Genomic DNA, 27,903 nt, shown 5'->3' with positions numbered 1-27,903 from the left:
CTGAGACACGTTCATGGTAGGTGGTTTATTCACGGATTAAATAAAGTCCCCCTTTGGGCTGTAAACTCCATGAGGGTAGGAACTCTATCGCGAGCTTTCACTGCAGACCTTGGCACACAACAGAGGTTCAAGGGGCGCAGGACCCCACCACCCAGCACCTGGGTGGAGGTGGAGGGGTGGGGCGGAAGGGAAAGTCATGTGACTTGATCAGGGCGCAAACCCTCCCAGCCCCCGCCCCACGGGCCTCACCAATCCGTGAAAAGAAGTCAAATTTGGCTAGGTCTGGCATGAGGCGTGCTCCGCCGGCCCAGTCACCCCGCAGCGGCGTCTCGCCCAGTTCGGCCCACTTTCGTGTAAGTCTCAGGCTGCTGCCCCGCCCACCCGGCCCAAACAAAATATTCCAGATTGCAAGTGGGAGGCTCAAAGGGGCAAGAAGGGGGCAAAAGCGCATGCGTACTGACGCAGCGCGGCGGCCGCTCTTGAAGATTGGGGCGGAGCTTCAGAAAGCAGAGCGAGGAGGAGGGGAGAAGCCTCCAATGCGCGTGCGCGCGACAGCCCTCCCCTGCCCGACCCACGCGGCGCGGCGTGGTGACGCCCGTGCGGCCCGAGGAAGGGGTGGGGCCGGGCCGGGGCGGGCCTCCGCGCTCCTCCCGCCCCCTCTCCATCCTGACTCTTCCTCCCCCTACCTCCCCCACAGTGGGCCCCGTCAGCCCGAGGATTCCTTCGTCGCTCAGCTTCGCGTCGGCCCGGCCCGGCCCGGCCCGGCCAGCGGGCAGATGCCCCGAGCTGCCGCTGCCGACGCCGCCGAGTCGGCCGGTGGCGGTGTGGGAGGCGGGCGTCCGGCCCCGGGCCGCTGAGTGTGACGGACGGGGCCGGGGGCCGCCGGGCGCCGCGGCGTCTGCGGCTCCGCGCGGACCATGTATTTCCTGAGCGGCTGGCCCAAGAGGCTGCTGTGCCCTCTGGGCACCCCGGCCGAGGCGCCCTTCCACGTTCAGTCCGACCCCCAGAGGACTTTCTTCGCCGTGCTGGCTCCGGTCCGCCTCAGCATCTGGTACAGCCGCGTAAGTAGAGCCGCCCGCCGCCTCTTGCCGCTCCCTCCCCGGCGCCCCGGCACGGTCCCGCCCTTAACTTCCACCCGGAGTCCCGCGCCCCTGCCCCTCGGCGCCGGACCCGCGGCTCCTCGCGGCCGCTTCCCCGTTCGGCCGGGGCTCGCGGGCAGATGCGGCGGCGGCAGCCGAAAAGCCGTGCGCCTCCCCGCGTCGGAGCGGCGGCCGCGCACCGCGCACACCCCGCGCGCTCCTTCGGCCGAGCCCAGACTTGCCCTCCGCTCCCTTCCCCCATTCCCCGAGGAGCGAATTTGTTTAAACTTTCCACAAATAGAAACCTGGGAGCTGTGAGTTCCCAGCCCTCCCCTGCTTTCCAGGCGGTGGTTCGGGAGTTGGGGAAAGCCTGTTGGGCTTCACCCAGGGCCAGACTTCCCAGGCCTGCGAGAACTTATTTCCAGCAGCTGCAGCCAGGAGTCTTTAGTTTTACCAAGGGTCTGCTTGTCCTGCTCCTCGCTTCACCCCCAAACATCTGCCCACTCTCCGGCTAGTGCCCTTCTCTGCTGCTCTTGGACTCTGCGTTGGAGAATTACTGGGGGCTTCGGAGGAGCTTGAGTTGAACTCAAATCTGTCCGCGCTGCTCCCGGGTATTTAACACCTGGAAATAATCAGACTCGGGACAAGCATGAAACTGAGTTCTGTGTTTGCTTTCTGCGAGTCCTGGTATTTCATTCGTGTATCTAATTACCGAGTAGATAAGCGGGGGTGGGGGGAGACCTCGAAAATAAGTGGTGGATGGGATACTCTCCATTTCCCGGGAACGCTGCTCTAGGTCAGTCTATAAAAGCGACGGAATTAAAGTTCTTTTTTTTTCCCCTCCCCAAAGAAGGCGGTACTAACCGACGTCAGAGTGAAGTTTTCCCTTTTTATAGCTAACTTGTCCTCGTGGAAATAGGTTGTGACCTTGGCTTTATTACATCTGTGTGGCACACTGGCTTTACTGGCTTGAGTTAAATTAGTGAAAACCCTCAACTGTCTCTACTGACCATTTGAATACTTACATAAAGCCCTTGACTGTTCTCACACACAGCCCTGGTAGAAGTGATGACGGGATTTAGATATTTCTGGTATCTTTTTATGTGGCTGTCATAGGCTGTAAATCAGACTGCCATTAAGTTTGGGCCGATTTAATTTTTAAGTATGTATCAAGACAAAAGAGGTTGTTACATAACCAGCAGTGTGACAGTTCAGTCTGGTGCTTGATTTCGTTTTTGAATATGTATATTGTATATCATTTGGTTTTTAAATGAGATACTAATTCATTTACGTTGTGTAGCCAGCATAATAATTTTTATTTCTTTGGGCATATATAAGTATTATCTTTAAAGTAGCATGCAGAAAAAGAAATTAGAACTTCAGTGTTAAGTTGTATTCTAAATTTAGTATGAATTTATACTCTAATGTAACAGCCTGAAATTTAACTATCTTTAAAAAGGTGGACCTAATTTAAGTTTAGGCAGAACTTAGTATGAAGGATGAATAGACCAGAAGCCTGTAGGTTACTTTATCATTCTTTAAAAGAAACAAAAATATACTTCAGCTTTCTTAGGGATATTTTATTAAAAATTTTTTTGCTTTTGCAGTTGGATATTATGTAAATTAGGCAGTCATGGAATTTAAAACAACTACTACTCCTTCCTTTAAGCTTTCATCCGACACATATAGATACCTACTTTCTACGGAAGTCCTGGGATCACTACCATTAAGACACAATGTGCAGTTAGGTCTAGGGACTCTGTGGGCTCACAAGTATCGGGTTAAATGAAATGCAGGTATACCTCAGGGGAGGCTGCATGTTACTGTAGATTTTATGGTTAACCTTGATCCCTGGCATCAGCTTCATCACTTTGAAAATGAAGATTGGATCAGATGATTTTAGGGACGCCTTGGTGGCTCAGTCAGTTAAGCCGCTGCCTTCGGCTCAGGTCATGATCCCAGGGGGTCGTAGGATGGAGTTCCGCAGGCTCCTTGCTCAGCGGGGAGCCTGCTTCTCTCTCTGTCTCTGCCTGCTTGTGCGCTCTCTCTCTCTCTCTCTCTCTCTCTGAGAAATAAATAAATAATAAAATCTTAAAAAAAAAAAAAGATTGGATCAGATGCTTTTAAAGTCCGTGATTATATAGCTGGGATGATGATAAACAGGTGACGGATTCCAGCTTTGAACCTCTTCTACTAGAAGAGATTTTTTTCACTCAGAGTTTTTTGGGTTTCGTTTTGTTTAATTTCTAAACTTACAGAAACTAAGTTAAAATCAATTTCAGTTAGCAAACTTCCTTTAAAGATGAAAGCAACTCTAGCTAAATTGAGGAGCTATCAGTTACTGTGCAGTAGAGTGAATTGGTTTAAAATGTTCACCTGAGAAGATGAAAGCTTTGCTTTTGGAGAGATATTATACATACAGGTAATTTTATAGAATAAAGTGAACATGGAAGATCTAAAGAAGGGTTTTTATGGAGTTGAGGTCTTAAAAGCTGCTATGAGGACATGTGGAGACAAGGAGAGACTTGCATGAAGAGGTAAAGATATAATGGGATTTGCTTATTTGAAATTTTGTTGGGTCTCTCTTCGTTAAGTCACTTAGGGATGAATTTTTAAAAAGAGAAAATGTGCATTTAATAGTCTAAGCTGTTTTTTTTTCAGATGTCCAAAAGAATTGTTATGTTTAAAATGTTGATTAGTCGTGAGACTATACAAACATTACAGTAAAATCTCTAACTTGTGTACATTTTATGGTTTTTTTAGTGAAAAATTTTTTTAGGATTTTATTTATTTATTTGACAGAGACACAGAGAGAAAGGGAACACAAGCAGGGGGAGTGGGAGAGAGAGAAGCATTTTTAGTGTGAAGGTGTAACTTGTTTTCATTGTAACATGTTGTAAATTTGTTTTCTCTACTTTGTGATTCTACTTAGAAGTTCTAAAAATTGCTTAGGAGTTTACAACAGGGATCATCCATATATTCTGGAACCCAAAAAAGGATGCTTAAAAAATGGTTGAGGTTGTTAGGTTGTTATGTTAGATTGTTATGTTAGGTTGGGGTGGTAAAGGTATGACTTAATTGACGGAGCAGTTGACCATTATTTCTGCTAAGGATATTGTGAAAGGACTAGTTTCAGTTTTGGGACTGAAGTTGCTGTTTAAATCATGTTATGATTTATGACTAACCCATTTATGGGTGTTGTGGGAGATTGTGTTTTGTACATACTAGAGAGCCTAGAATTATTTTTCTAATATGCTATTGAAGTATAAATATTAAAGTCCACGTATGTGAACCACAAAATGATACCTTAGAATGCTGTAATTCTAAATTAGTCTTATCTCCATTTTCAGGTCATAATTTCATATATATAAATTACCCTTAGAAGTATTTTTGAACACCTTCTATGGAAGATTGCATAAATAGGCGATGTATGAAGGGAATGAAGGGGCACGTAAAACGTAACAAAACACTTTATCCAAAGATGTTAGTGTATTGATAATCAATGAGAATTTTGTGAGTTATCACTGTGAAGGTTGCTAATAAAGAGCTGAAATATGCAAATAATTACTGAGCTTATGAAATTGATTATGTGTCTTTGAGTAAACCTAACTAGTAACTTACGTCCTTGTTGGTGTATGCTAGTAATAGAGAACTATGAAATAGATGTTCAAAGCAGCCACATTGTGGGATTAAGTATATGGTTACCTGTGGACCTCAGGAAGGTCATTCAGTTTGTACCTAGATTTTCCCAGTCTCCCATTTCTTACTTTCTCAGTTCTGTTCTATTGTGGACTGCCTCCAGAGAGCCTTCTGTGTGAACTCACTGCTTGGAAGTCTTTTAGGGTTCTTTGTTGGTTAAAGAATGAAGTTCAAACTCCTTAGTTTGCTATCAGATACGCTCCCCTCTTGGGATGCTCACTTGCCCCATCTCTGCCTATCAGAATATCATCCGTCCTTTAGTTGCTGTAGAAATCCTATTTTCTCTGAGTCCTTATTTACCATAACCAGAAAGGTTCATTTTTTTTTGGTGAACTAATCTTTGTATTATAAGTTTTGCACACATGATTTAATTCTCCAATTAGATTTTAAGTTTCTGGAGGGCAGAAATGATCTTTCGTACTACCCATAATGCCTTGTACAAAAGCATATGCTTAATAAATATTTTAAAAATAATTTAGGGTATCCTATGCATAGCACAGAATTTTTTTAAAAGGTTTAATAAATGGAAGGTTTTTAAATGTTGACATGTAATAAAAATAAACATAGTAGTATTAAATTACAAGTTAAAGTCAGAAAAAGTTATTTTAGAGAGGGTTATTTAAATGAAAGTGAATTAAGTATTTTTTATTATATTCAGTTATATTAGAAAAGTATATGTGTATATACAGTTCAGTTATATTAGAAAAGAGTAGTACGTGTTATTCACAGTAGCCAAGATAGGGAAACAACCTAAGTGTCAGTGGACAAATGGATAAAGATTTGGTATATATTCACAATGGAATATTCTTCAGCCACAAGAAATAAGGATAGCTTTCCAATTGCAGCAACTTGGATGGACCTTGAGGGCATTATGTTAAGTAAAATTAGAGACAGATACTGCATGATGGCACTTATTTGTGGAATATAAAAAAGCCAAATGCATAGATAGACGAGAATGCTAGGAGGTGTGGCCAAAAGAGAATTGTTCAAAGGGTACAAACTTCAGCTGTAAGGTGATTTCGGGGGATTTAATGTACAGCATAATGAGACTAGTTCCCAATACTGTTTTATATACTTGAAAGTTGCCAAGAGAGTAGATCTTCAATGTTCTCACTATGGAAAAGAAAGGATAAACAGGGGGTGCAGGAGTCAGCTAACACTCTGGTGGTGAACATTTTGCAAGACACCAGTGCATCAAACAACATGCTGTACATAAACCTATGCAGTGCTGTATGCCGGTGATAACTCTGTAAGCTAGGGAGGAAGAGTGCTACATGGTAACGGGTCCTCTACCAAAACTTAAACTGTTGTGCAGTTTTATAACCACCGGTTGAACTCCTGGCTCCCAGTCTGTGTTTATATTGAGTGATCTGTGGAAAGGGTGCTCCCCCAGAAAAGCAGCAGTATAAACATTTAAATAAAGACATTTCACCCATCTTCTTCAGGTGCTTGTGAATCATCCATGCGATCCATATTACAGGTTAACATTCATTCTGATTTTAATGTGGACTCGGTGCCTTACATCATGGGAAGCAGTGTTTCTTGTATTTAAGTCCTTCACATGCTCCATTCATGACTTTTGCCCTATCCTTATAGTACTTGTAACTTTTAAACTTGAAATTCTCTTTCAAAGTAATTTTTATCTTTACAATAAATGGAAAGCTAGCACCCCTTTGATGAATACAGGGTTACTGTATGAGGAAACAATGAAAACAATGTAATGAAAATCTAGGTTCCTGCCAAAGGCTCTCGCCCTTTTCTTATAAGGAGCAGTTAGCAGATACATGAGAAGTGTTTAGAGGTAAGCTAGCACCACTCACAGATTTCCTCTTTACCTAAATCAAAAAGATTGAAGAAGAATTGGAAAAATTATTATCTCACTATATGATTAAATAGTACAGTGACTGTCCCCTAAAATGGTGGTGTAGGAAATGCCGTGTTAAGGCATTGTATTTATTGCTAAATATGCAATTTATCAAATTAGATTAAATTTACAGTTTAAAAGTATGTAAAAATAGTCTAGAATTCATGCTTGCCACAAAGTGAATTACTTAATTAAGAATATTTTATTGATTATCAAGCATCGGTTGGAATCAAGGTATCTTACCTTTTTTTTTTAAAGTCATTATAATTGCTTTATTTTGAGTTGCTATCTCAAACCTATCTCCCCAAGTGATTTGCCTTATATCCATAATAGATCATACATACATTTACAAATGAGATTTTGAATATTATTGTGGGTATACAGTAGAATTTGTTGTGGTTTAATTTTCTAACAGCTTCATTATAAATAAAGTATATCATAAAATGTAAAAGAAGTATATTGTAAATGTACACTGATTTTTAGTGCATTTATGGGGTTGTACAGCCATCATCACAGTCTAGTTTTAGGACATTTATAGCAACCCAAAAAGTATCATGCCCATTTGGATTTAACTTCTGCTCCCAGTCCAGCCCCAGGAGCCAATTGGCCTTTTTGTCCCTTTAGATTTGGCTTTTGTAGAAATATACTATAAAGGTAATCATAAAATGTGTGGTCTCTTGTGTCTGGCTTTCATTTAGCGTACTGTTTTTGTGGTACTCCTTTTCATAGCTGAGTATTATTCCATTGTGTGGCTATACCACATCCTAAAAATCCATTTACCAGTTGATAGATATTTGGTTGTTTCTGTCTTGGGGTCATGATGGGTAATGCCACTACAAACAACTGTATATATGTCTTTGCAAGAGTATATATCATTTCTTGTGGGGAGATACTGAGGAGTGGAACTATTGGGTCATATAGTAAGTTGATGTTTAACTTTTTAGGAAACTGCCGAACTATAGCACAGTGCTGCTAGAATTTTACAACCCTACCAGCAAAGTAGTTTCTGTTTCTCCACCTCCTTCTCAACACTTGCTGTTTTAGGTCTTTTTTATTAGTCAATTTAGTGGGTTTGTAGTGGTATCTCAGTGTGACTTTAATTTGTACTTTCCTAATGACTGAGGATGTTTAGTATCTTTTTAGGAGCTTATTAGTAATTTGTTTACCTTATTTGATGAAATATGTATTCAGGTCCTCTTCCCCCACCTCCCCTTTTCTATTTGGAGTGTTTTTGCCTTCATGAGTTGTAAGGGTTTTGGATTTTCAGGTTCTTAGTGGTGTCTTGGAGAATAGAAGCTTAGTTTTGATTAAGCCTAGGTTTTGTTGTTTTTTTTTCTTTATGAATCATGCTTTTTATGTGTTAAAAAAAACCTTTGGCCAATGTAAGGACATAGCATCTTATGTTTTATAAGTTTTATAATTTGAGTTCTCATACATAGGTTTGTCATCCATTTTAAGTTGACTTTTTTGTTTGTAAAGATCTAAGTTCAGTTTTTTTGGGTTTTGTTTTTTGTTTTTTAACATATAGATCTAGTTGTCTTAGCACAATTTGTCGGAAAGATTCTTTCCTATTGAATTGCGTTGGCACCTTTGGCAGACATCAGGTGACTGTAACAATAAGGGATTATTTCTGAGTTTTCTGTTCTCTTTTTTATTCATCAGTATGTCTGTTTTGCAAGCATCACACTGTAGCTCTATAACAAGTTCAGAAATTGGGTGGTAAAAGTCATACTTTGTTTTAAAATTATTTTGCATATTCTAGATCCTTTGTATTGCTGTATAAATTTTAGAATGATCTTTTCAATTTCAACCCCCCCAAAAAAAACAAAACAAAAATAAAACAAAAATCAGGATTTTCAGGGGGATTGCACTAAAAACATAGATCAGTAGAGAGAATTGGTATCTTGATGGTATAGAATATTCCAGTCTGTGAATGTGCTATGCAGTGTCTTTCCATTTATTTAGGTTAAAAAAATTTTTTCTTAGCAGTATTTTGTAGTTTTCAATGCACAGGTCTTTTGTTAATTTTTTTTTCGAGTAATTTTATTTGTCTTTTGTTGTGCTCTTGTAGATGTAATTATTAATTTCATTTTCAGATTGTTATACATATATAGGTGCAAAATTGATTTTTGTGTATTGCTGTTTTGCAACCTTGCCAAAAGTTACTCTCATAGGTGTTTTTTTTGTTTTGTTTTGTTTTGTTTTTTAGATTTATTTATTTTAGAGGAAGAGAAAGTGTGAGTGTGCATGTGCAACTGGGGGAAAGGGCAGAGAGAGAGGGAAAGAGAATCTGAAGCCGACTCTGTGCTGAGCACAGAACCCTTCATGGGACTGATCTCACAACCCTGAGATCGTGGCCTGATTCAAAACCAACAATTGGATGCTCAACCGACTGAGCTACCTGGGTGCCCCTCAGTTTTTATAGTTAGAACTGATAAATTCAGCAGAATTTCAAGGCACAAAATCAACATGCAGAAATCAGCTGTATAGCTATACAATAACAACGAACATTCAAAAATGAAGCTAAGGAGACAATTTACAATAGCATCAAAAAGAACTAAATACTTAGGATTAAACTTACAAGGTGAAAGACTTGTATACTGAAAACTATAAAACATTGGTGAAAGAAAATAGAGATGTAAGTAAATGGAAATAAATCCCATAATCACAGATTATTAAGATCCAGTATTACCCAGAGCGGTTTACAGATTCAGTGGGATCCTAATGGGGTTTTGTTTTTTTTTTTAAATCTGTCATTGTAATATCATGTAGAATATTTTCCTTGCCCTTGAAATCCCTTGTGCACTGTCTGTTCATCTTGCCCCATATAATATATATATATATATATTATATGTATATACTATGTATTATATATTATATATAAATATTTATTTATATATAATAAATAATATTAAATATTTAATAAGTAAATATTTATTAAATAAATAAAATTTACTTTATTTAAAAATAAATATTTGTTATTATATAACAAATAATAAATATTTGTTGTGCACCAATTTTATTTTCAGTTCAGTTTTTTTTTTTAAGATTTTATTTATTTGACAGAGAGAGATCACAAGTAGACGGAGAGGCAGGCAGAGAGAGAGAGGGAAGCAGGCTCCCCGCTGAGCAGAGAGCCCGACGCGGGATTCTATCCCAGGACCCTGAGATCATGACCTGAGCCGAAGGCAGCGGCTTAACCCACTGAGCCACCCAGGTGCCCCTTCAGTTCAGTTTTTAAAAAGGAATCATTTTTAAAATTTAATCATTTCATTGAATCATCTCATGGGTTATTTACAAGTATGTGGTTTAATTTCCAAATATTTGAAGATTTCCCTAATTCTTTGTTGCTGATTCCTAACTTAATTCCATTGTTGTTTGGGACTATATTTTGAATGATTTTATTCCTTTAAGATCATTAAGACCTGTTTTATGGATTAGCATATGCTTTGTGTTGGAAAATGTTTGATGTGCACTTGTAAGGAATATTTTGCTATTGGCAGAGTGCTCTCTAAATGGTAGACTAAATTGGTTGACATGGTCTTTCAAGTCTTCTGTATCCTTGTTAATGTTCAGTTTAGCTCTGTCAGTTATTGAGAGTAGAGATTGAAATCTCCAACTCTATTGTTGAATTGTTTTCTGTTTCAGTTCTCTTGGTTTTTGCTTCATATATTTTTGGGCTGCATAGTCAGGTTTGTATACATTTGTATACATTTATAATGGTTTTATTTGCCTTTTGTATTGACCTTTTTATCAGTATTAGTTCTCTCTCTCCACTGATGTTTCTTTTCATAAAGTCTATTTTGTTGTGTATTAATACGCGGTTTTCTTATGGTTACCACTTGTGTGACATACCTTTTCTGCCCTTTTACTTTCACAGACTAATGACATTTTTGAATCAAAGTATAAGTCTTGTATGAACAAAGTTTATTTAGATCTTGCTTTTTTTGTTGTTTCCTGCCCACTCCCCCCATCCAGTCTAGTAATCTCTGCCATTTGATTGGAGTGTTTAGTCCGTTCACATGTAATTACCAATAGGTTGGGGTTATATTAGCTCTTTAGGTGTTTTGTTTTCTATATCTCTCATGTCCTTTGTTTACTTGTTACTCTTTTAATTACTTTAATTTCTCTTTTTTTTCTTCCTTTAAAAATTTTGTTTATTTGTTGGGGCGCCTGGGTGGCTCAGTGGGTTAAAGCCTCTGCCTTTGGCTCAGGTCATGATCCCAGGGTCCTGGGATCGAGCCCCTGTCAGGCTTTCTGCTCCGCAGGGAGCCTGCTTCCTCCCCTCTTTCTCTCTGCCTACTTGTGATCTCTCTCTCTCTGTCAAATAAATAAAATCTTAAAAAAAAAATTTTTTGTTTATTTGCAAGTTTGCCCAGGAGCAGTGGGGCGGGGCAGAGGGAGAAGCAACTCCCCACTGAGCAGGGAACCCAATGCAGGACTCTATCCCAGGACCCTGGGATCATGACCTGAGCCACCCACACACCCAGATGCTTTGATTTCTTGACCATATTTTTCTGATTTATTTTATTAACAGTTTCTCTGGTGGTTACCATATGTATATCATTACATACACCTCAGGTTAATATTGAATTCTGGTAAAATATAGCAATTTTTTTCAGCCTCCTTTTTACTCTCATGGCTTTTTAAAATTTTTGAGTGTCTTTGACAGTGTTACATAGTTGCAGGTGTACAGCAAGGTGATTGATTCAACGTCTCGATACATTATGCTATGCTCACCACAAGTGTAGCTACTTTACAACCTATTACAGTATCATTGACTATGTTCCTTATCTGTACTTATCCCTGTCACTTATTCATTCCATAACTGGATTTGCTTATTACTGGTTTTTTTTTTTTTTTTTTGAGATTCTATTTACGTATTTGACAGAGAAAGAGAGGGAGGGCGTGCTGCAGGCAGAGGAAGAGGGAGAAGCAGGCTCTGGAGGAAGCCTGATATGGGACTTGATCCCAGAACCCTGGGATCACAACCTGAGCTGAAGGCAGACGCTTAACCGACTGAGCCACCCAGGTGTCCCTACTTTTCAGTTTTTTAAAGTGGTGAAATATGCATAACAAATTTACCTTTATAATAATTTGAAATGTATAATTCTGTGGCTTTAAGTACATTCACATTTTTGTGCAGCCATCACCATCCATTCCCAAAATGTTTCTCTTCTTCCCAAATTGAAACTCCATCCCCACTAAACAATAATTCCCTGATTCTCCCTTGTCCTCTTACTGGGCAATCACCGTTCTACTTTCTGTCTCTCTGAATTCCACCATTGTGGAAACACAGAATTTGGCCTTTATTGACAAATTTATTTCATTTGGCATGTTTTCAGGGTTCTTTTATGTTCTTGTATATACTAACATTTGCTTCCTTTTTAAGGCTGAATAATATTGTGTGTCAATATTTTGTTTATTCTTTCATTCATTGATGGACACTTGGGTTGCTTCCGTTTTTTGGCTCGTGTGAGTAATGTTGCTGGAACGTTAGTATTCAGGCCCCTACTTTTGGTTCTTTGGTGAATATATCCCAAAGTGGAATATGTGGGTTGCATGGTAATTCTGCGTTTAATTTTTTGAGAAATCGTCATATTATTTTTTACAGTAGCTGCACCATTTTACATTCCCACCAGCAGTTCACAAGAGTCCCAGCTTCTCCACATCCTCACCAACACTGGTTCTTTTTTGTCGTATTGTTGGTAGTCATCCTGATGGGTGCAAAGTGGTATCTCATTGTGGTTTTGATTTCCATTTATGTAATAGCAAGGGATGTTGAGTATCATTGCCTAACTCAATGTCTGAAAGTTTTTATCCTGTGTTTTAAGAGTTTTACAGTTTTATCTCTTATTTCTAGGTCTGTGCTCCATTTTGAGTTAGTTTTTGGGTCAAATTTTGTTTTTTCATGTGGATGTCAAGTTTTCCCAGTGCTTTCTGTTGAAAAGGCTATTCTTTCCTCTCACCGAATGTTCTTGGCATCCTTATGAAATTTTTTTTAACAGTACATACAAGGCTTTATTCCTGAGTTCTCTGTTGTATTTTGTTCTGTATGTCAGTCTTTATGCCTGTGTGGTACTGTGTTTTCATTATCATAGTTTTTGTGTGTTGTTGGTTTTTTTTTAATTTGACAGACAAATCACAAGTAGGCAGAGAGGCAGACAGAGAGAGAGGAGGAAGCAGGCTCCCTGCCAAGCAGAGAGCCCGATGCAGGACTCGATCCCAGGACCCTGGGATCATGACCTGAGCCAAAGTCAGAGGCTCAACCCCCTGAGCCACCCAGGCGCCCCCATTATCATAGTTTTATAGTAAGTTTTGATTCAGAAAGTGTGAGACCTCCAACTTTGTTCTTTTTCGTTCTACAAGATTGTTTTGAGTATTTGGCATCCCTTGAGATTCCATATTATGTATGTATGTATGTATGTATTTGATAGCGCAAGAGAGATCACAAGTAGGCAGAGAGGCAGGCAGAGAGAGGGGGGGAAGCAGGCTCCCCCTATGCCTGTTGAACAGAGAGCCCAATGCGGGGCTCGATCCCAGGACTCTGAGATCATGACCTGAGCCCAAGGCAGAGGCCTAACCCACTGAGCCACCCAGGCGCCCCAAATTTTTAAGGTGAATTTTTATATTCCTGCCACCCCCCATGCTGTTGAGATTTTGATAGGGATTACATTGAATCTAAAGATTGCCTTGGGTAGGATTGACATCTTAACATCATCTTGTAATTCAGGAACAGAGGTCTTTTTCATTTATCTGCATCTTCTTTATTTATTTCAGCAACATTTTTGTGGTTTTTAATGTACAGGTGTTTCACTTCGTTGGTTAAGGTTAATCCTCAGTATGCTGTATTCTTTTTGATGCTACTCTAAGTGGATTTGTTTTCCTAATTTCATTTTTGGATGTTCATTATTACATAGAAATGCATCTGACTTTTGTATATGGATACTATATCTTTAAATTGTGCTAAGTTTATCACTTCTAACAATTGTATGTGGAGTGTAGGATTTTCTGCGCTTAAGGTCATGTTACTAGAGACCAGAGATAATTTTACTTACTCTTTTCCAATTTGGATGCCTTTTATTTTCCTCACTGACTGCTCTGATCAGGACTTCCAGTCCTATTTAAAATGGAAGTAGTAAAAGTGAGCATCTTGGTCTTGTTCCTGACATTAAAGGAAAAGCTTTTCAGTTTTTCACCACTGAATGTAATATTGGCCATAGGTTTTCAAACATGGCTTTTGTTATGTTGAGGTGGTTTCCTTCGGTTGTAGTTTGTTGAATGTTTTGATCATGAAAAGGTGTTGAGTTTTGACAAATGCTTTTTCTGATTTCACTGAAATGGTCACGTGTGTTTCCTTCATTCTGTTAATGTGGTGCATTCCATTGATTGATTTTCATGTGTTGAATCATCCTTGCATTCAGGAATAAATCACATGGGTCATAGTTTATAATTCTTATGGGATTAAATTTGGTTTCCTAGTGTTTTGTTGAGGATTTTTGCATCTGTATTCTTTGGGGATATTGACCTGTACATAGTTTTGTTTTCTTTTCTTTTCTGTATCAGGGTAATGTTGACTCATAGAATAAGTTAGTAAATGTTCCAGCTTCAATTTTTTGGAAGAGTTTGAGTGAAGAATTGGTGGTAATATTCCTTTAAATGTTGGTAGAATCCATTAGCCATGTGGTCCTGGGCTTCTTTTTTTGGGAGGTTTTCAGTTACTGATTCAGACTTCTTATTAGTTACAGGTTTATTCAGGGTTCTACTTTTTTAATGATTAAGTCTTGGTTGGTTGTGTGGTTTTTTTTTTTTTTTTTTTTTTTAAAGATTTTATTGATTTATTTGACAGATCACAAGTAGGCAGAGAGGAAGGGAAGCAGGCTCCCTGTTGAGCAGAGAGCCGGATGCGGGGCTTGATCCCAGGACCCTGGGATAGTGACCTGAGCGGAAGGCAGAGGCTTTAACACCCTGAGCCACCCAGGCACCCGGTGGTTGTGTGTTTTTAAGAATTTGTTCATTTCACCTAGGTTATCTAATTTATTAGCATATAGTTCATAGTATCTTCTCTCTCATTTTTGAGTTTGGTTATTTGAGTCTTTTTTTTTTTTCTTAGTCTAGCTAAGGTTTCATAATTTCCTTGATCTTTTTGAAGAACCAATTCTTGATTTCTTTGATTTTTCTCTTTCTCTTTTTTTAAAAAAAATATTTATTCACTTAGCATGAGAGGGAGAGGGCACGAGCACACAAGCATGGATGGGGGGCAGAGGCTGAGGGAGAAGCAGGCTCCCCACTGAGCAGGGAGACCAATGTGGGGCTCTTTCCCACATGAATGGAGCCGAAGGCAGATGCTTAACTGAACCACCAGGTTCCCCAATTTTCTCTTATTTTTTTAATTCATTTTATTTCTCTCTTCTTTAATCTTTACTATTTCCTTATTCTAGCTTTGAGTTAAGTTGTTCTTTTTGTATTCCTGTAAGACGTGAGATTGGCTTGAGACCTTTTTTTCACTTAATAAAACCATTTACAATAGTACATTTCCCATTTTTCACTGCTTTTGTTGCATCCCATACATTTTAGTTTTGTGTTTTCATTTAAGGTATTTTCTGTTTTCCCTTGTGAGTTTTTTCCTTTCCCATTGGTTGTTTAAGAATGTGTTTCTTAGGGATGCCTGGGTGTCTCAGTCTGTTAAGCAGCTGCCTTTGGCTCGGGTCATGATCCCCAGGTCCTGGGATCAAGCCCACAATGGGCTCCCTGCTGATGGGGGAGCCTGCTTCTTCCTCTCCCTCTGCTACTCTCCCTGCTTGTGCATTCTCTCTCTCTCTGTCAAATAAATAAAATCTTTAAAAAATTTTTTAAAAAATGTGTTAATTTCCACATAATTTGTGAGTTTCCAGTTTTCTTTTTGTTGTTGATCTTTAGTTTCATTGTGTTGTGATCAGAAAAAATATTCTTGATTGTTTCAGTCTTCATAAGTTTATTAAGATTTGTTTTGTGGCCCAATTTATGGCCCATCTTGGAGAATATTCCATGTGGACTTAGCAAAAACGTGTGTTTTTCTGTTGTGTGGAGTGATCTGTATGTGTATTAGGTCCACTTAGTTCATAGTGCTCTTCAAGTAATCTGTTCACTTATTTTGTGTCTCATTGTTCATTTTCTGTTACCTTCTTTGAGATATTGCATATATGTTACATCTGTGTATGTTGTAAACATATGGAAATACGGTGTATTATATAATGTCCTTGAACAACACAGGGATTAGGGACACTGACCCTGTGCAATCATAAATCCATGTATAACTTTTGATTCCCCCAAACTTAACTACTAAGAGCTTACTGTTGACTGGAAACCTTACTGATAACAGTTGGTCAACACATATTTTGTAGGTTGTATTATATATTGTATTCTTACAATAAGATAATTCAGAGAAAAGAATATTAAGAAAATTGTAAGGAATAAAAGATGTATTACTGTATTTATTTTAAAAAGTCTGCATGTAAGTGGACTTTCACAGTTCAAATCTGTATTACTCAAGGTTCAATCATATTTTTAAAAACTATTGTCTTATAAACCCTGATATTTTTTAGCAAAACTAAAAGAAAAAAATAAAAAATGTGTATTTATATTTATGTGTGTATTTAACATTTTTTTTAGCTCTGTGTTTCTTCCTTTGGATTTGAGTTACCATCTGCGTCAATAGCGCCCCCGCCTGCAAACTACCACCTGGTTCAGTGATTTGCTAGGAAGGTTTATAGTACTCAGCATATAGTCCTACTCATGTCTCTTATTTGTTTCAACACAAGGATACAAAGCAAATTTGCTAAAGGTAAGTCTCATTGGGGATAATCTCTTGGAACCAGGTGCAAGCTTTCAATAGGTCTTTTTCAGTGCAGTCATGTAAGATGTGCTTATTTCTTCAGCATCAGATTTTTGTGACTGTATATGAGCAGTGTTGACTACCAGGGAAGCTCATTATAGACTCATACCCAAAGGATTTTACTGGGGCCTTTCTACCTATCCCTGCCCTGAAGGAAAACAGGTGTTTTAGCATAAGCCGTGTGTTTTGTAGAGTTTAGGCACATTTAGCTATTTGTATCAGTTAAACAGTAGTAGGAGCCCTCCCCAAATCCAAGTTTCCAGATGCCAGCTAAGGGTCAACCTTCTATTCAGGCCTTTTTTAGTATAGCAGTCTCAGGCTTGTTAACTTTTTTCTGCATGCCATTTGATGTCATTTCTTTTTTTTCTGAGATATTGCTTAGTATTTTTGTAAGGCAGGTTTGCTAGCAGCAAATTTTCAATCTGTTTATCTGGAAATTTCTTTGCCTCCAGTTTTGAAGAATAATTCTGTTGGATATAGAATTCATGACTGACAGGGTTTTTTTGTTTGTTGTTTTGGCATTTATATATTTTGTTTCATTGTCTTCTGGCCTCCGTTGTTTCTGGTGAGAAGTCAGCTGTTAATCCTATTTTGTTCTTTTGTGTATATCAGTCTTTTTGTTGTTGTTGTTGTTGTTTTGTTCTTCCAACATTTACTTATTGGCTTTCAATAGTTTGTGGTGTATGTATGTAGGTATTTATCCCACTTCAAACATTGTGAATCTGTGGCTTAATGTCTTTTATCAAACTTGGGGCATTCACAGCCATTATTTCTTCAATTTTTTTTTTTTTAATCCTTGTAACATTTTAGTTTACTTGACTTGCCCCACAGCATCTGATCCTGTCTTTACTTCAGACTTTTTTCTCTGTGTTTTTTAGATTGGATAATCTTATTGAATTATTTTTTTATTTTTAGATTGAATTTATTCAATAGAATTTATAGATAGAATTTATTTTTAGATTGGATAATTTTATTGAATTATCTTCATGGAGATATATATATATATGTATATATATATATAATTTTTTTTTCAGTGTAACAGTATTCATTGTATGGCTATATATTTTTAAAAATTTTTTGTTTGCTCTAATCTGTTGAGTGTGTATAATGAAGCTTTCATTTCACTTATTATACTTTTAAATTTTAGAATTTTTAGAATTGGTTCTTTTTTATTGCTCTTTATTGAGATTCCCCACTTTTTGAGGTATTGCCATATTTTTCTTTATTTCTTTAATATATTTATCATGACTATTGTGAATTTTTGTCTGGTATTCTAGGCTCACTCAGAGATAGTTTCTTTTTCCATCAGTCTGGGTTACACTTTACCAGTTTCTTTGTAGATCTTCAGTTTTTTGCTTATAATTGGACATTTTAGATACTTTGTTTCCTCAGGGTTATTGTTGCTGATTTTGTGTTCTAGTATTGTTTTTTAATGACGTATCTGATTTAATTTGTAAAATTAATCTCCCCTACAATGTGCAGCCACTGACTGACTTCTCTGCTTTATTTTTTCTTATTTTTGGTTTCCTGTGGGTTCCTATGGGTTGCGTCTATGTTTACCTGAAACATCTTGAGCTAGTAGGTTTCTGTTCTTTGTTGATTAATCTGTGTGTTGGGAAGTGCTTGCAAAGTTCAGGACATTTTTTGTGTGTGTCAGGTCCAGCTTTTACTTCCTGCTGGGCCTTTCTGTGACTTTCTTGGGAATAGCCTTCCGTTGAGCCAGTGATGTGTGGGGGAGCTTGGCCTTTCTTTGCTCTTCTCTGTGCATTTACACAGCCTCTCTGTTAGGGATGAGTGGAGGGCTTGGGTCCTTTGGGTTTTCCTCTTCATAAGGAAGAAATATTGTCTCAGATTGAACTAGGGTTATGTGGTGGGCTTTTCTCTTCCCTCTCTGGCTTTCTCATTTCCAGGATCTCCCTGGAAGATTTTGCCCGAAGCAGCTCTGCATCCTTTGGCTAGCAGCACTGTCAACCTTCCAAGGAATTTGCTATTTTTACTGACAGTGCTAAACAGTGCGATGCCCTCTGCTCCATGTCAGGGCAGCCCACCCCTAACAGAGTTGCTGCTGCTTCACGGACAGCCCCATACTGTGGTTCTGCTGCTTTCCAGTAAAGCTTTGGGGAGAGAATAGGAACAGTCATGAAAAGAACATCATCTGTTCCCATCGTTCTTAGCTGAAGTTCAACAGTTTTTCATGAATAAATGTTTCTTAAAATTTTATTTGCCTTTCCGAGATATTTGAAGTGGTTGTTTTGACAGTTGTATGGTGGTTCTTTGGGGGAAGATTTTCCAGCATCTTCGCTCTGCCATAGTGTTAAGTCCTTGTGTTTTAACTTTTGGTAGGCGATTTTGTTTTCTTGACTTAATGGGGTAAAATTGACACAAATAGTCCATTTTCAGTCATATATTTAGAAAAAATTAACTTTTTTTCTGCAGGCAGATGTAATTGTTGATTTAATTTTGTTGCCTTCTTGCCATTTGGGAGACAGAGCTGTTTGGTTCCTGTGTGTGTGTGTGTGTGTGTGTGTGTGCGCGCGCGCGCGCGTGTGCGACCCTGAAGAGTCAGAACTTACATGCAGATTTTCAGCTGTGGGGGTTGGCTCTCCTAACCCTGGTGGTGTTCAAGGATCAGCTGTACTCAAGGTTCATGCATTCCATTGGGTTGTTACATCTTTTTAGTTGCTTAGCCTAGAATAGTCTTCTCTCCTGCTCTCATTTTTCAGTACAGTGTTATTTTATTTTTAGTAGATTAGGCCACTTTCCTTGTAGACCACCCCCACACTCTGGATTTGTCTAAATTTTAATGTTTTTGTGTATTTTTCATATTTCTTATAAATTGGAAATTATGTTTAAAGGCTTAAGTTTAGATATATCCAGTGGGACTACTTTATGGACACTGTAGTCATGAAATTAATTTTAAAGGTGTTTCCATTTAAGAGCACTGATTAATTGAGGTAATTTTCCACAGGATATAGAATAGTAACAGGGTGGGAGAGAAAACAGCCTGATTTCAGGAGCTTGAAAATGGGCATCATGCATTTCTCAAGTATTACTCATTTCATATAGGAGAGAAGGAACTAGCTGAAGTTTGTTACCTTCTTTGTGTACATGCTGTTGCTCATCTGAGTTTAACGCTAAGAGCAGTGGTGTTGAGTTTGAGACACGAGCTGCGGTTATTAGCTGTTATACTGAAGGAAAATAGCATTTTGGAAGTGGAGGAATTTGGAAGCAATAAATTGCTCATCATTACTAACACAGTATCAATAGAAGAAACTGCGCTGAAAACAATACCTAATGGACTGTCAACAACCAAACAGAAAGCCTTTTTGAAAATCATTTAACATATATTAGTAATCTTTCCTGCCTTTGTAAACAGCTCTCACTATACTGAAATGATGGCTTATTTATTTACTTTTGGACTTCTTTTTGTTTAGGTAAAATTTACATAGAGTGAAACTGACAAGCGTATTTACTTATATAGCCACCGTTCCAATCAAGGTTGAGAATATTTTTGTCATTCCAGAAAGTGCCCTGTGCCCACTTATAGTATGTCTGCTGCCCTTCTTTCCCCCTAGGCATTTGGTGGTTTGCCTTGATCTAAGCTGTATACTGCCACAGAGTTGGTACTGATCTTGTTGTCATTGCCTAAGCGCTAGCGGGAATATACTGGTATCTTAAGCAGGAATTTTGCATAAATTATCTTAGGGAAATAATTGGGAGTTTTGTTCAGTAGTATTTTTAATGGGATTTTAAAATATTAAATAATGAAATAGCAACAAATATTTATAGTGCTTACTGAGTGCCAGGCCCTCTGCCAAATGCTGTATTATCAATCTTTGCAGCAGTGAGATCCAAGGAAGTACGTACTATGATGTTTATTTTAAAGATGTAGAAACTGAAGCACAGGAGAAGTAGTTTGTCCAAGCTTATAAAGCTAGTAAATGGCAGAGCCAGTATTTGAATCTTGCATTCAGACTTGAGAGTCTGTATTCTTAGCCGCTATGTTGTATTCCTTATCAGGATATGTGGGCTAAGTAGACTTTTCTGAGCTGGCCAGGGAACGTTATCACGGTGTATAATGAATTTACTATAGAAACACAAGAATTCCAGTAAACAACTTAAAATTTCAAATGTTGAAGCAGAACCTCTTTAAAAGTTGGTGATCCCAGTTTAAAAAGAAATAGGCAATGGATTTGAATAGTTATTTCTCTAAAGACAATATACAGATGGCCAATAAATACATAAAAGGGTTCTCAACATGGTTTAGTCATTAGGGAAATGGAAATCAAAACCACAGGGTACCAACCACTTCACACTCACTAGAATGGCTACAATCAAAAAGACAGTAGGTAACAGGTGTTGATAAGGATGCAGAGATATTAGAGCCTTCATGAACTGCTGGTGAGAATACAAAATCCTGAAGCTACTGGTGGAAAAGTTTGATAGTTCCTCAAAAAGTTAAGCATAGAGTTATCATATGACCAGACATTTTCATTTCTCTTTTTTTTCTTTTTAAATATTTTATTTGTTTGAGAGATAGATAGCATGAGCGGGCTTGGGTGGCTGGGTGGCGGGGGGGTAGGGAGGAGAGAAGCAGGCTCCCTTCCAGGACCCTGGAATCATCACCTGAGCCAAAGACAGACACTTAACTGAGCCACCCAGGTGCCACTCCATTTCTAAGTGTATACCCCAAAACAGTTGATAACAGGTGTTCAAAGAGAAACTTGTTCAAACAGAAATGAACTTCATAGCAATACTTACCACAAGAGCTAAAAAGTGGAAACAACTCAGATGTCCCATCAGCAGATGAATGGGTAAACACAACATGCTCTGTGCATATAAGGGAATATTACTCTGTCATAAAAGGGAGACTGTACTGGTACATGGTATAAAATGGATGAACCCTAGCACATTATGCAAAGTGAAAGAAGCTGGACAGTGTGAAGACACACAGGCAGAAGATGGCCACTTGACCTGAGTGATGCATTTATAAGCCAAGGTGTGCCAAGGATTGTAGGCCAAAAAAAAAAAAAAAAGATAAGGAAGGAGTTACTGCTAGAGCTGTCAACAGCCCAGCTGACTCCTGGATTTAAATTTCTGTTTTAAGGCACCCAATTTTTGGTATTTGTAATAGCTGCCCTAGGAAGCTAATAGAACATCCTAAATTGTTATGTAATCTCTGATGAGCTATTTCTGAAAACAGGATGTCATATAAAATTTAAAAGATCGGTCTTGAGTCTTTTACAGGTAATTACCAAGTATGGCTGTTACCGTAAACCCAACTAAAAATACTAAGAAGCATGTAAACATTATAGATACACTGTTCTATTAAGAACATACATGTAGCATACTTCCCTTAGTTTAATAACAATAGTGACAGTTGTATTTATCAAGTTTTTCAACTTACACAGTGCATTGAATTGGACTTTGTATGGTCAGAGGACCCCTCCCCACCCCAACATTTCTCATTTTGGAATTTCTTTTTAATCAGAAAAAAGTCATATTTCTAAATTCAAATGTTTTTATCAAGAAGAGGGCAAATAAGTTGTGGTATACTCAGTACAGGAAGTGAATGAATTACAGAAGAGTGGGGATACCACAAAATTGAAGAAAGTGATTATATCTTGGTGAGTTACAGTTGCATATAATCAGGCAAGGGCACTTGGGCTTCAAGTTATTGATAGTGAATCATTTCTGTAGCTGGATGGTGGGTTTGCCAGTGTTCATTTTGTTCTGTATACTTTTTTTAATACCTTATTTAGACGTAAAAATCAGCTTAAAATCAGCAGTCTCTGGAAACAACTGTTTGAAGTGGTAGATTACTAAGAATTTATAAATGTGGTTATTCTTAGGGATATTTAAGGAATATAAAACTTAGGATATTAGTCACTGTAACAGAATTAGTAAGGATCTGTTTTAATAGCATGAAATTTTATACAAAAAGATTCATACATAATCTTGGGACCCTATTTTCTCTATTGTCATGGGTTATAAGGAAATACCTAACGGACGACTCTGGGTCTACATGTATTTAGAACCAGAAGCACGCTGTAAGGACCGAATTGCAGCCTAGATTGTCTTTTTGGTAAAGCCAATGATGTGGGGGCCTTTAAACATGTTGGTTTCTGCTACTTACAGTCAAAGTAGTACTGAGGTTTGTGCACAATGTCAGTCACCAGAGGAGAGGGGAGACTGAAGACCACTTGTTTCTGTTTCATATAAAAACTTAGTTTTAGAGGCATCTGGGTGGCTCAGTGGGTTAAGCCTCTGCCTTCAGCTCAGGTCATGATCTCAGGGTCCTGGGATCGAGCCCCGCATCGGGCTCTCTGCTCAGCGGGGAGCCTGCTTCCTCTGCTCTCTGCCTGCTTGTGATCTCTCGATATCTCTCTCTCTCTCTCTCTGTCAAATAAATAAATAAATAAAATAATCTTAAAAATTTAGTTTTATAAGCCCACGTTATTCTTTTGTTTTGATATAGGTGCAAGCAGAGTAAAAATCTCAGACTTGCTTTGCTTTCTGACTCCCAAATTAGATACGTTACTTACTTTTAGAAATGAAAAGTTTATAAAATGTGTAAGTATTGAAATGTTAAGAAATGAAAAATTAGTAGTAAATGCTCAAATGTGGTTTTAAGTTAGTGATTAAATATCACTATTCAACTCTTCTACATTTATTAATTCAGTAGGCAAATTGTCATTACTGATAATTACAAAACCTATTTTAAAATCTGCGTTTCTGATTGAGTTGGTTAATGTCTTTGTCACCAGCATTAAAAAATCTTTCACATAAACTGGTCAAAGATATCAAAAATCATGAAAAATAAGTATAGGGGCATGTGGGTGGCTCAGTGGGTTAAAGCCTCTGCCTTTAGCTCCAGTCATGATCTCAGGGTCCTTGGATCAAGCCCCACATCAGGCTCTTTGCTTTTTGTCCCTCCTCCCTTCTATGTAGTTCAGGCTTTTCTTCGAGGTTTTTACAACAGATTGTAACTAGGTATCCCTAAGTGTGTTTTTCTTCTTTTCAGTTTTTAAAAGGACCATCCAAGATAACTTGTCTAACTTTTTAAACATTTTGAGGTATAATTGACATGAAATAAATTGCATGTTTACAGTGTAAATTTGATTAGATGTGACTTGTATACACTCATCAAACCATCACCCCAGCTTCCCATTTTCCTCCATCTCCAGGCAGTCACTCATCCCCTTGCTTTCTCTTGCTACAGACTGGATTGCCTGTTCTAAGTTTTATGTAAGGTGGAATCATCGAGTATGTACTTGTTTTTGTTCTTGCATATCTTTCATGTGGCACTAATTATAAGGAAGATTTAACATCAGTACGGTATTATTAACTAAAGTATGGATCTCATTGACAGTTTCCTTAATTTTTCTCCTGATGTTCTCTGTGTGTTCTAGACTTCTGTTCTCTATGCCACATTGCCTGTGGTTATTTTTTCTCAGTCTCTTCCATTCTGTAATATTCTTAAGTTTTTCCTTGTCCTTTATGACCTCTTGATCTCTTTGAAGAGTAGTGATTAGTTATTTAGTGGAATCTATCAGGTTGGGTTTATTTTCTCATGAATGGGATAAGCTTAAGTATTTTTGGAAAAAATACCAGAAAAATATGTTCTCCTTAGTGTATCGTATCACAGAGTTCATAGTGTTCATATATGTGGTTATTGCTGATATGTGACCTTGATCACGTGGTGTCTGAGATTTCTTCACTGTAAAGTTACTGTCTTTTGTAGTTAAAAAGTAATTTCTGGGAGATACTGTGCATATCCTGTTTTTCCCTGAAACTTGTGCTTTCTGATTTTAGCATCCATCGCTGGATCTTGTCTGCAGCTGTTACTATGTGGTGTTTACCTAAGGATAAATCTCTATGTCCTTTTAACTTACACATTTAATAATTGGAATTCTGATGTAAGGAGAAGCTCACCCTTTACTCTGATTTACTCAGTTATTTATATCAGTATGGTTTCGTAGGTACTGATGTGAACGTGTTGGAGTTTGGGGGTGCCTGGGTGGCACAGTCCGTTAAACGTCTCCCTTCGGCTCAGGTCATGATCCCACAGTCCTGGGATTCAACAGGGAGTCTGCTTCCTCTTTCTCTTCTCCCCATCACATACACATATCCGTGCTCACGCGCTCACACACACTCTCTCTCTCTCTCTCTTTCTCTCAGATAAATAAATATTTTAAAAAGTTGGAGTTTGGAGTGAACAGTCAAAAAATTCTTGAGGCATCTTTGGTGCAAAAAGGGTGGTTTTATTAAAGTATGGGGACAGGACCTGTAGGCGGAAAGGGCTGCACGGGGGTCGTGAGGAGTGGTTGATTATATACTTTCAAGTTGGGAGGGGGTTAGGGAGAGCGTAGTTTCTAAGGAATTTGCAAGCCAGGTTTCTAGGACCTTGAGGGGCTAGATGGTCAAAAGAGATCGTTTACTACTGTCGAGTAAAACCTTAGTCATGAGACCCTTCAGATGTGTATCAGTGGGCCATCTGCCTGGAGGGTGATTACTAACCTATATTTTGGGGAGTAGAGATAAAGGAAGTTTCCAAAGGAACTTTTATATGTTAAAGGAAACATACAGGACCCTGGAGGTTGGGCTAATGTTAAGCTAAATTATTAACATTGAGGTAGTTTCCTAGAGGAAGTTCACTCTGCCTCTCTCGAGGGCTTTTTGTCTTTTGCCTTTCTTCTCCACATCAATACTTGTGTGTTAAAATTCAATATGGTACGGTCTCATTGAACGCGGGACTACATCTTTGGATTGCTGTCTTCTCAGCCCGAGCCAGGCCCACACATAAGCAACCATGTCTAAGGGACCTGCAGTTGGCATTGATCTTGGCACCACCTACTCCTGCGTGGGTGTCTTCCAGCACAGGAAAGTGGAAATAATTGCCGATGATCAGGGAAACCGGACCACCCCAAGTTATGTCGCCTTCACGGACACTGAACGATTGATCAGTGATGCTGCGAAGAACCAAGTTGCGATGAACCCCACCAACACAGTTTTTGATGCCAAACGCCTGATTGGACGGAGATTTGATGATGCTGTTGTCCAGTCTGATATGAAGCATTGGCCTTTCATGGTGGTGAATGATGCTGGCAGGCCCAAGGTCCAAGTAGAATACAAGGGAGAGACAAAAAGCTTTTATCCAGAGGAGGTGTCTTCTATGGTTTTGACGAAAATGAAGGAAATCGCAGAGGCTTATCTTGGGAAGACTGTTACCAATGCAGTTGTCACAGTACCTGCGTACTTCAATGATTCTCAGCGTCAGGCTACCAAAGATGCTGGAACTATTGCTGGTCTCAGTGTGCTTCGCATCATCAATGAGCCAACTGCTGCTGCTATTGCTTATGGCCTAGACAAGAAAGTTGGAGCTGAAAGGAACGTGCTGATCTTTGACTTGGGAGGTGGCACTTTTGATGTGTCCATCCTTACTATTGAAGATGGGATCTTTGAAGTTAAGTCCACAGCTGGAGACACCCACTTAGGTGGAGAAGACTTTGCCAACCGAATGGTCAACCATTTTATTGCAGAGTTCAAGCGCAAACATAAGAAAGATATCAGTGAAAACAAGAGGGCAGTTCGTCGCCTCCGTACTGCTTGTGAACGTGCTAAGCGTACACTTTCTTCCAGCACCCAGGCCAGTATCAAGATTGATTCTCTTTATGAAGGAATCGACTTCTATACCTCTATCACCCGTGCCCGGTTTGAAGAATTAAATGCTGGCCTGTTCCGTGGCACCCTGGACCCTGTAGAGAAAGCCCTTCGGGATGCCAAGTTAGACAAGTCTCAGATCCACGATATTGTCCTGGTGGGTGGTTCTACCCGTATCCCCAAGATTCAGAAACTTCTCCAAGATTTCTTCAATGGAAAAGAACTGAATAAGAGCATCAACCCTGACGAGGCTGTTGCTTATGGTGCAGCTGTCCAGGCAGCCATCCTTTCTGGAGACAAATCTGAAAATGTTCAAGATTTGCTGCTGTTGGATGTCACTCCACTTTCTCTTGGCATTGAAACTGCTGGAGGAGTCATGACTGTTCTCATCAAGCGTAATACTACCATTCCTACCAAACAGACGCAGACCTTCACTACCTACTCCGACAACCAGCCTGGTGTGCTTATTCAGGTGTATGAAGGTGAGCGTGCCATGACCAAGGACAACAACCTACTTGGAAAGTTTGAACTCACAGGCATACCTCCTGCTCCTCGTGGTGTCCCTCAGATTGAGGTCACTTTCGATATTGATGCTAATGGAATCCTCAATGTCTCTGCCGTCGATAAGAGCACAGGAAAAGAGAACAAGATTACCATCACTAATGACAAGGGCCGCTTGAGCAAGGAAGATATTGAGCGCATGGTCCAGGAAGCTGAGAAGTACAAAGCTGAAGATGAGAAACAGCGGGACAGGGTGTCTTCCAAGAATTCACTTGAGTCTTATGCATTCAACGTGAAAGCAACTGTTGAAGATGAAAAACTTCAGGGCAAGATAAATGATGAAGACAAACAGAAGATTCTTGACAAGTGCAATGAAATCATCAACTGGCTTGATAAGAACCAGACTGCAGAGAAGGAAGAATTTGAACACCAGCAGAAAGAGTTGGAGAAAGTCTGCAACCCCATCATCACCAAGCTGTAACAGAGTGCAGGGGGCATGCCAGGAGGAATGCCTGGAGGCTTCCCTGGTGGTGGAGCTCCTCCCTCTGGTGGTTGCCTCCTCTGGGACCACCATTGAAGAGGTTGACTAAACCAACCTGAGAATAAATAGGTTGAGCATTGTTCCACACACAATATTCAAAGGACCCAAATTTGTAGCAAATTCCATGGCAGTTGTAACGTTGAGCTGCTATAGCAGAAAAACTGGGCATTCTTGATACTTGAATATGGAATATGTGCACAGGGAAAGGAAATAAACATTGCAGTTTATAAGCACTGTATTGTTAAGTGGAAAATGCAATGTCTTAAATAAAACTGTATTTAAAATTGGCAAAAAAAAATTCAGTATGGTAATTATTTTGTTTAAATTTTTTGCCTCCTTTAAAAAACTGGTTATTTAATTACTGAGTTCTAAAAATTGTCTTTATATGAGGCACCTGGGTGGCTCAGTTGGTTAAGAGGCTGGCTCTTGATTTCAGCTCAGGTCATGATATTAGAGTCCTGGGACTGAGTCCTGAGTCGGGCTCCTTGCTCAGTGGGGTGTCTGCTTGAGGAGTCTCTCTCTCTCTCTGCCCTTTTCCCAACACGCACGTGTACGTGCATGTGTGTAAGTGTAAATAAAATCTTTGAAAAACCTTGTGTACTGGGTACTAGTCATTGATGTAGAAATGTAATTTGCAGATATTTTTTCTAGTCTGGTGTGTTTTCTTTTTTAGCAATGTCTT

The 27,903-nt window shown here is 39.1% G+C and overlaps 2 protein-coding genes across 6 annotated transcripts in view; both read left to right on the top strand.

Moving 5' to 3' along the window:
- Positions 1-686: 686 nt before the first annotated feature.
- RIC1 (RIC1 homolog, RAB6A GEF complex partner 1) overlaps positions 687-27,903 on the top strand; it is a 150,573-nt gene continuing 123,356 nt past the window's right edge. For 3 of the 5 annotated variants that reach the window (XM_032866490.1, XM_032866492.1, XM_032866489.1), the window contains exon 1: positions 687-1,061. In XM_032866490.1, coding sequence (XP_032722381.1) covers positions 918-1,061 — 144 coding nt within the window. In that variant the 5' untranslated portion in view covers positions 687-917. The remainder of the gene's footprint in view (positions 1,062-27,903) is intronic. The other 2 variants (XM_032866491.1, XM_032866488.1) reach the window with 1 other exon arrangement.
- Positions 25,279-27,519, top strand: LOC116872956 (heat shock cognate 71 kDa protein-like). Its single transcript, XM_032866493.1, has one exon. It carries the CDS (start codon positions 25,329-25,331, stop codon positions 27,159-27,161), a length of 1,833 nt encoding a protein of 610 aa, XP_032722384.1. The 5' UTR covers positions 25,279-25,328; the 3' UTR covers positions 27,162-27,519.

Source organism: Lontra canadensis, unplaced genomic scaffold (assembly GCF_010015895.1).
Source record: "Lontra canadensis isolate GAN:19392208 unplaced genomic scaffold, GSC_riverotter_1.0 scaffold31, whole genome shotgun sequence".
NCBI lineage: Eukaryota > Metazoa > Chordata > Mammalia > Carnivora > Mustelidae > Lontra > Lontra canadensis.
This window is presented reverse-complemented; position numbering and strand designations above follow the sequence as displayed.

What these genes read in the sequence shown, in the direction of transcription:
- LOC116872956 (XM_032866493.1), top strand. Translation starts at nt 25,329, where the DNA reads ATGTCTAAGGGACCTGCAGTTGGCATTGATCTTGGCACCACCTACTCC.